The following is an 8,702-nucleotide window of genomic DNA, read 5'->3' on the forward strand; positions in this document are numbered from 1 at the left end:
TGAGCCGTTTCCCTTTCGTTTGCTCTCCCCATGAACCACGACTCAAGCCTACCCCCGTGAGCCGTGTCTTTTCATTTCAGGGTATCCTCAAATTGATCGGACGACCACCTTAAAAACACTTAGCAAATGCATCTTGACTTCACCTCCCATCACAGCAGTGTCACCCTGTGGGGAACAGAACCATGTGGGGTTTAAAACCCAATCTGGCCCCCAACACACATCCCCATCCCAGCAGCCATCGGAATGAATAAAAGTGCCTTCATCTCTGGAATAGGGCAGGCAATGACACTAATGGTTGCTCTGCATTTGCGTTTCCTTATCACAACGGCTTGCAAATACAGTGTTTAGTCTGAAATAACAGCACTTTGCCCTGTTATTTAAAATACAGATAAAGAATGAAAGACTGTTGTTATGATGAGATAACTGCACGACAACAATTTGTTTTCTGGGGGTTTTAAGTTAAAGCTTAGCAAATTGGTTTCTGCTGAACTCGCAGAATGTTGGGTGAAAGAGCTCTTCGATGAGGTCAAGTTCCAATGTGTGTGTAATGAGGATAGTGTGTCGAGGTGGGGGGGTTGGAGTTCTAGACGTAAGATGATCCCAAAGGCTGCGGTCTACCTGTAGGCACCTAGAGCAAAATGCCCAGCCTTTACCTGCTTCTTAACCAAACCGATCAGAAGCCACCGTTAAATCACTCCCGCCCGATAAATGCTTAACGTAGTGAAAATAGTGAAGTATATGCATAGGATACATTCACCTTACTTCTTAACCAAGATATATTTTTTATATAAATATGATACAAAACAAATAGAGTATTTACTGTATATATATATATGTATAGATGTGTATAATAAAAATAGATTGAATATATATACACCATGTTATTCCAGACAACATGTTATTCCCAACATTAAAGTGCAGCCTACTCCTTTCCCTCTGACGTGGAGGACTCCCCGTCCTCCTGCAGGCGCCGTTTGTCCCTGTTGGTTCCTACCTGTGGTCGGCGAAGCACTCGTCGTCCTCGGGGTTCAGCGTGCCGGCCGAGGCGAACATGATGGTGGTGTCCAGGTCGGCGATGATGCCCGACACGGCGCTGGCGGCCGTGATGCAGGCCTGCGTGCCCCTGTTCCCCGCCTGCAGCGCGGACAGGACCAGGGACACCTGCGGGGCGCACAACACAGACACGTGAGGATGACCATGAACCTAGGTCGTCGAGGTGCTCCCACCGTGTACTGATGTTAACCGGCGTCGTCCCATTGGCCAGGTAACGCACGGTTTCTGTAAATCATAATACATATTCTTACTTTAAGTTTATCCAAGTTTATTCTTTTTTACTGTCGATTATTCAAATAGATGTATCAGTGCAAAGGTGTTAAATATATATATATATATATATACAGTGTTGGTGAGTAACGGAATACATGCATCGGCGTTACGTATTCAAAATACAAATTAAAGCTAACTGTATTCCGTTACAGTTACAATTTAAATAGTTGGTATTTAGAATACAGTTACATTGTTGAAATCAATGGTTTACATGACGATACTTCTATTTCAGCGGTTTATTCGTGCTTTCACACCAACAGCATTTAGTGCGCACTAAACGAGTTTGGTCTCCTTGGTTCGGTACGTTTGCGTTGGTGTGAATGCAACCATCTCACTTCGGATCAGCCGACCGAGACCTCCCTGAACAGCTGGTCTCGGTTCGCTTCCAAACGAACCCTGGTACGGTTCGCTCGAGTTGTGAAAGCGAATGCACCTCAGTCCGATCCAGTTCTACAAAGCATATGCCTCTTTGGACGTAACAGGCACCCGCTCAGCCGCGCGCATTATGGGAATTATTGTTTGATTAGCGGTAACTCCGAGACTAGCAGCAAATTGTCGGACCGTCTGGGAATTTGGACAGACACCCACATAAAACGTATGCTGGAAAACACACGTAAAAATGCAGATGATTGAACGATCCTCTCCCTCTCTCTCAAGGCGATTTTATAGGCAACACCTATGCACTTAGCTCAGTGAATTTTTTTTGTAGATGTAATAGCAAATATCTTTTGCATGAACATACCCTTATAGTCTTTGTTCCACTACAGCAAATTATATAAAATAGTTTACTTACAGGGAGACTTGGGCCTAACACAGAAGAAGAACACACCAGAATAGGCCTGTTTAGTAAGCAGGATTTGATGCCGCATTCCTACACTTATAAAATGCAATTCAATGTGGAAGTTATCCAAGTATTCTGAATACAATACTCAGATTGAGTGATGAAACGGGATACGTTACATGTTAAATTTTTGGGCATGTATTCTATATTCTGTAACTGGATACATTCCCAACAAGTAACCTTCCCAACACTATATATATATATATATATATATATATATATATATATATATATATATATAGCAGTTGTTTAGGTGTTTGTATCTTCTGTGTTGTGTTTGCTGTTATTTCTGCTGCTATATCACCCGGGCTGCACTTGGGTGCAGAGATAAAAGGGATGTCTTATCTTCCGCCAGATACTGAGAAGCCCAGGATGCAGGAAACGTTTCTCCACCGCCACAGCGAGCTCCACCGCTACGTCGTGCCGACTCAATGCTTGTACACCTTGCCGAGCCGGTGCTTTTCTACCACATGTGTCGAGGTACCCTCACCGGTATGATAATTATTCAGACAGCAGCTGTGGCCGACTGTAATCAACATCAGTCATCACGAAGATCAGTCATCGCTAACATCCGTCGACGACATCAGTCGCTAGCATCACTCAGGTATCCTGCTCAGCTGAACAGAGCAGGAGGCATGCAGCAGGAGGGGAGACTAGGGTTAACCACGCTTTAGTGTTCCCACACTCTGCCGAATGACATCCGTCTAGACCCGACGAGTTGCACCGCATCCTCCCACCCCGATCTGTCTGGGAAAGGGGGGGGGGTACAGCCCCTCCCTCATGGTGAAGAAGCCAGGGCTCTCCGTGACGCACATGGCAATGAGGCCTGCTAATCCATATACATGAGGACGCCTTTTATTCAGGTCAGACTTGAGCTGTGGGAGACGGAAATCGAATTACGTCGCCGGGGAGGGGAGCGGAATGGTAATGTGGGGGGACACGTTGGCGGGGGGGGGGGGGGGGGGGGGGGAGGGGTGCTGCCATCGCACGCTTCACGGGCCCGTAGGTAGGGGGGGCCAGAAACATAAGCTCTTGCTCTTGCTCTTATGCGGGGGAATTAAAGCCGTGTTCCCGCTGAGTGACCGTGTCGGTTCACTTTAAGCACTAATTGGAAACGTGTAGCGGGTGTGCCGAGGCGGCGGCGGCGTCGCTAACAAACAGAGCGCGGGAACATCTCTTTCAGTTAGCGCCGATGTCAACGCCAGAAACTACTACTTTTGAGAGGACCGAAAAAGCTGAACTGAGAGAAGATCATTCCGGTGATTCTATGGAAGGAGAGCGGACGAGGAGAGCCGAGGTCTCCTCCCAGCGCCGGGGCACCTTATCGTAAGAGGTCTGTTCCACATACACCACGGTGACCAACAATCACCAGATATGAGCTGCTTTCATCGATGTCTGTTGTTGACTGAATCCGCTGTCATTTCAACGTCACAATTTCTTCCGCGGTGCTTTGAGCATGTGGTCCTTGGGTTGTCATGGAAACATCTTATTGATAATAGACTTGGACTGGGGTGCCAAAGGCAGAGGTGTCCGTTTATTAAAAAAGAATGCCCACTTGGAACCTTATCGACCAATTATTATCACCTCTCCCACAAGACTGTGGTATAATACCACATGTCCCCCCATGTCCCCCCCCCCCCCCCCCCCCCGGTGGGCTTACCTTCTCGGTGACGGCGCGGGCACAATCGATGAGCTCCTTCTTGGAGAAGCTGTCCGTGGGGCTGACCTGCAGGGCGCCTGCCTTCTGGACCAGGTGGATGCAGCCATGGCCCAGCTCCTGCACCCGGGTCTTTATCTGGAACCCCACCTGCAGGCACACGCGTCGGGCAGCGGCAGCTCAATCAGACCCGTCTTCCTCTACCCAACCCTCCTCCACCTCCTGCCTCCCCGTCAACCCCGCCCCCCCCCCCCTCCTCCTCCAGCTCCTCCTTCCCCACTTCTACTTCCTCCTCCACCTTCTCCTCCTCCACCTTCTCCTCCAACCCCTCCACCTCCTCCTTCTTCGTACCAGGCCTCCCCCACCACGGCCCGAGGCTGGTGCGCTCTGATCAGCTGGGTGGGCTCTGGACGACTGAGCTTGTTTCGGAGGGGTGGAGGGGTTGGGGAGGGGTGGGTGGGGGTGGAGGCTAGAGGGTGGTGGTGGGTGGTGTAGTGGCGGCACTGCACCTTTCATTTCCTGACGGATCGACGGGTGGGTGGAACTTCATTACAACAGCCACTACAGCCTTTTTGAGGCTTCTGGGGGAAGCAACGTCGCCATGGTTACCGGACGGTTTCTATCCTCTATTTGTTTCTCTGCAGCTCAGCGTATAACGAGAGGTATTGATAAGAGCGGTGTGTTTTGTTTCGAGGGCCTTTTTCTCTGTTTATGTTCCCGTTCCCTGCTCATCACGGAGCTGGGAGACAACGCGGCGTGGGGCGGGGAGGGAGAGAATAGATTTCTGTTTGACTTCAGACAGGAAAAAAACTGAACAGCCTTCGGGAAGGCGCCAGGTCAAATAACAAAACATCTGCCTCTGTATGTTAGTCTCTCTCTCTCTCTCTCTCTCTGCATGTTAGTGTCAGACTCTCTCTCTCTCTGTATGTTAGTCTCTCTCGCTCTCTCTCTGCATGTTAGTCTCTCTCGCTCTCTCTGCATGTTAGTGTCAGTCTCTCTCGCTATCTCTCTGCATGTTAGTCTCTCTCGCTCTCTCTCTGCATGTTAGTCTCTCTCGCTCTCTCTCTGCATGTTAGTGTCAGTCTCTCTCGCTATCTCTCTGCATGTTAGTCTCTCTCGCTCTCTCTCTGCATGTTAGTCTCTCTCTCTCTCTCTCTCTGCATGTTAGTCTCTCTCGCTCTCTCTCTGCATGTTAGTCTCTCTCGCTCTCTCTCTGCATGTTAGTCTCTCTCGCTCTCTCTCTGCATGTTAGTGTCAGTCTCTCTCTCTGCATGTTAGTCTCTCCCTCTCTCTCTCTGCAGGTTAGTCTTTCCCTCTCTCTCTCTGCAGGTTAGTGTCTCTCTCTCTCTCTCTCTCTCTGCATGTTAGTGTCAGTCTCTCTCTCTGCAGGTTAGTCTCTCCCTCTCTCTCTCTGCAGGTTAGTCTCTCTCTCTCTCTCTCTCTCTCTCCCTCTCTCTCTCTGCAGGTTAGTCTCTCTCTCTCTCTCTCTCTCTCTCTCTCTTCTCTCTCTCTCTCTCTCTCTCTCTCTCTCTCTCTCTGCATGTTAGCGTCTCTCTCTCTGACACTATAGGTTAGTGTCTCTCTCTCCCTGTATCTGTCTTAGTGTTTTTCTGCCTCTGTGTAGCTGTGTGTGGCTGTGCGAGCTGACTGTGTGTCTCAGTGTCTGTGTTCATGGGTTATGTGGCTGCATGTATCTGTATGTAGCAGTGTCAGTGTGAATGTGTTTGTGTGTGTTTACGTCAATGTCTGTGAATTTCAATGTGTTTGAGCGTCTATGTGTGTGTTCTGTGGTTGTGTTTTTCATGGTCTATGTGTCTTCAGTGTCTGTGTGTGTTTATTTATGTGTGTGACAGTGTGTGTGCGTGTGCTTGTCCATAAGTGTTTGTGTTTATTTACATGAGCATGTGTGTGTGTGTGTGTGCCTACACACAGCAGATTGTGTTTACAGAAGACAAAGCAAACAATCATGAGACCGCAGATTGATATCCCAGACATTTCACCGGCAAACTCAAACAACACACACACACACACACACACACACACACACACACACACACAGACACACAGACACACAGACAGACAGACAGACACACACACATACACACATACACACACACAGACACACAGACACACACACACACACACACACACACACACACACACACACAGAGAGAGAGCCCCCAGCCCTCTCTGGTTCCCTCCCCTCAGCCCTCGGACCCGTCCCCAGACCTCTCCTACCTCCTCTGGCTCGGCGGTGGCAGCTGCCAGGCGGCCTTGCTGCGCCAGCTGCCCGTACTCCCCGGTCACCTGGGACGCCAGGCCTCCCAGTTCCTCCGTGCACGCCACCGACTTGGTCATCTGGTGGTGGTGGTGGTGGGGGGGGGGGGGCACAGAGAGACATAGGTCAAAGCACACACACACACACACACACACACACACACACACACACACACACACACACACACACACACACACACACACACACACACACAGATGGGCGGGAGGTACCGATACTGCTATGAGATGGCAGGTTGTGCAGAATGGGTGGAATGAGACGGGTGGGGGGGTGGGGGGGGGGGGGGGGAGCAGAGAGGAGCAGAGCTTGGGGCTTCACCATCTCTTGGGCGGTGATGGCGATGGCCTTGGAGAACTTCACCATGGTGGTCTGGTAGTCCACGAAGGAGCCGCGCGGTCTGGGGGGGTTCCTTCGTCCAACTGCAGACCGCAAGCAGAACAGTATTCTGGTGTCAGTACACACGATCCGTCCATCCCAACGTGATCCCTTTCACTGTGGTTCACCTCATTGTTGTAGGACACCGGGGACGGGTGTTCATAACACCTCATGCTGAATAGCTCAATGTTCATGCGGCTGATTGGTTTGACGTGCATGTGCCTAGATGCATGTGCAATAACCAGCATGTCATATCTAGTGTATGGATGGCGTTAAACCTGCTCCCCACTAGTCTTGTTTAATACTGCATCCTGATTGGTCAATAGTGTAGTGTAACAACACAAGGACACCAACAGTTTAAAATCAAGGTGCTACAAATCCAACATTAACAACAAGGCTCAGATACAACCATCGACCAGCTGTGGAGTGGCAACGCAGAAGCAGTATGCTCGAAGCAGTGGGGAGCAATATTTAAATTGAAGCTGGTAAATTCGATAAAACACCAATAACCTTGTGGATCTAAGCAACGAATATCTAATCCTCGTCGGCAACGGGGATGAAAGCTAAATAAACCACTCTGGCGTGTCCCCTGAATAAAATATAATGTTGTTAGCAATCTCGGCTGAGCCCCGTCAGCGTCAACACACCCATCACACAGGATCCTACACTGACACGACACCTTTCATGGGTTATCCTTATCCTTATCCTTATGAGAGGGTTGTCCTGTCTTGTTCTGCGTTCTGTCCTAACACATAGGAGGAGGACTCCGGTCAACAGGCAGCACATCCCCCTCACTGCCGACGTATGGTTCACTGTACGGCGTCAGTGACGTTGGTAGCTACATCTGCAGCATCCTGCCGCTATTATTAACACAGCTAGCCGCCGGCTGGGGGCGGAGCCTGTCCTGCAGCGACGTCGAGTGACAGCTAACACCACCAGTGGGCAGCGGACTGGGCCCGTGCCATGCATTAGACTAATGAGCAGCGCAAAGACAGACACGCTCCGTCCGTTGAGCAGCGTCAGCACTGCCAGTGTGAGTGTCTCCCCTCCACTGAAAGTCTAAAGTTAATGAGGACTCTGGCTCCCCTCCACCTCGACGGGCCGAGAGAGTGAGAGAGGGATACGTCGTGAGGAAAATAGTCAGCACAAAAGATGTTCACGTGCGTGCACACACACACAAACACACAGACCCCATTAATATTGATGGATTAGGAGAGTAGAAGCTCTCCCCATTAAGAGGTTTAGAACACAAACACACGCAAAACACACACTCAAAACACACACACACACACACACACACACACACACACACACACACACACACACACACACACAAACTCTCATAGACACACACACACACGGTTAAACGATTAGAACGAAACACTACGAAATCAGAAATCAGATATTCACAAGTTTAAAACAAACACACAAACACACACACACACACACAAACTTAACCTTAAAAGATTAAATAACGATCCTATTCAATTCGGATAGGATCGAAAGGCTCACACCCCCACCCCCCCTGGCCCTGCCCTCACCCCCCTGGCCCGCCCTCCCCCCCCACTCACCCTGGCCCCGCCCTCCCCCCCACCCCCCCTGGCCCCGCCCTCCCCCCACTCACCCTGGCCCCGCCGTCCCCCCCCTGGCCCCGCCCTCCCCCCCTGGCCCGCCCTCCCCCCACCCCCCCTGGCCCCGCCCTCCCCCCACTCACCCTGGCCCCGCCCTCCCCCCACTCCCCCCTGGCCCCGCCGTCCCCCCCCTGGCCCCGCCCTCACCCCCCCCTGGCCCCACCCTCCCCCCACCCCCCCACCCCCCCTGGCCCCGCCCTCCCCTCACCCCCCCTGGCCCCGCCCTCCCCCCCACCCCCCCTGGCCCCGCCCTCCCCCCACCCCCCCTGGCCCCGCCCTCCCCCCCCACTCACCCTGTACATGGACTCGGTGATGGCCTCCACCATGCCGCCCACCATCCCGCCCTCGCTGGCCGCCTCGTTCAGCGTCACCATGAGGTCCTCCACCGCCTCCTTCATCAGCTGGGCCGCCTCCGAGATGGCGTCGTGGGTGTGCGCCGCCTGGGAGGGGAGGAGAGAGAGGCAGACGTAAACAAGCGTGACCGCATTACCCGTGTTTATCCTCCCGCTGTGAGGGAGGGGGGCCGCTGAGGGGGCTGCGGGGTGGGTCGGCCGTGGACTCCACAGACGACAGCCG

At 51.9% G+C, this 8,702-nt stretch overlaps 1 protein-coding gene and 1 long non-coding RNA gene across 2 annotated transcripts in view; one reads left to right on the forward strand and one right to left on the reverse strand.

The window, feature by feature from the left end:
- Window positions 1–8,702, reverse strand: part of tln2b (talin 2b) — an 85,492-nt gene that overhangs the window by 20,530 nt on the left and 56,260 nt on the right. The window contains 6 exon segments of the mRNA XM_060061838.1: window positions 995–1,161; window positions 3,828–3,974; window positions 6,063–6,182; window positions 6,439–6,521; window positions 6,524–6,539; window positions 8,420–8,566. Coding sequence (XP_059917821.1) covers window positions 995–1,161; window positions 3,828–3,974; window positions 6,063–6,182; window positions 6,439–6,521; window positions 6,524–6,539; window positions 8,420–8,566 — 680 coding nt within the window.
- LOC132465235 (uncharacterized) lies at window positions 1,233–1,910 on the forward strand. The gene is made up of 2 exons (XR_009527478.1): window positions 1,233–1,642; window positions 1,695–1,910. It is a non-coding gene; the product is annotated as an uncharacterized LOC132465235 (long non-coding RNA).

Source organism: Gadus macrocephalus, chromosome 9, assembly GCF_031168955.1.
Source record: "Gadus macrocephalus chromosome 9, ASM3116895v1".
Taxonomy (NCBI): Eukaryota; Metazoa; Chordata; class Actinopteri; order Gadiformes; family Gadidae; genus Gadus; species Gadus macrocephalus.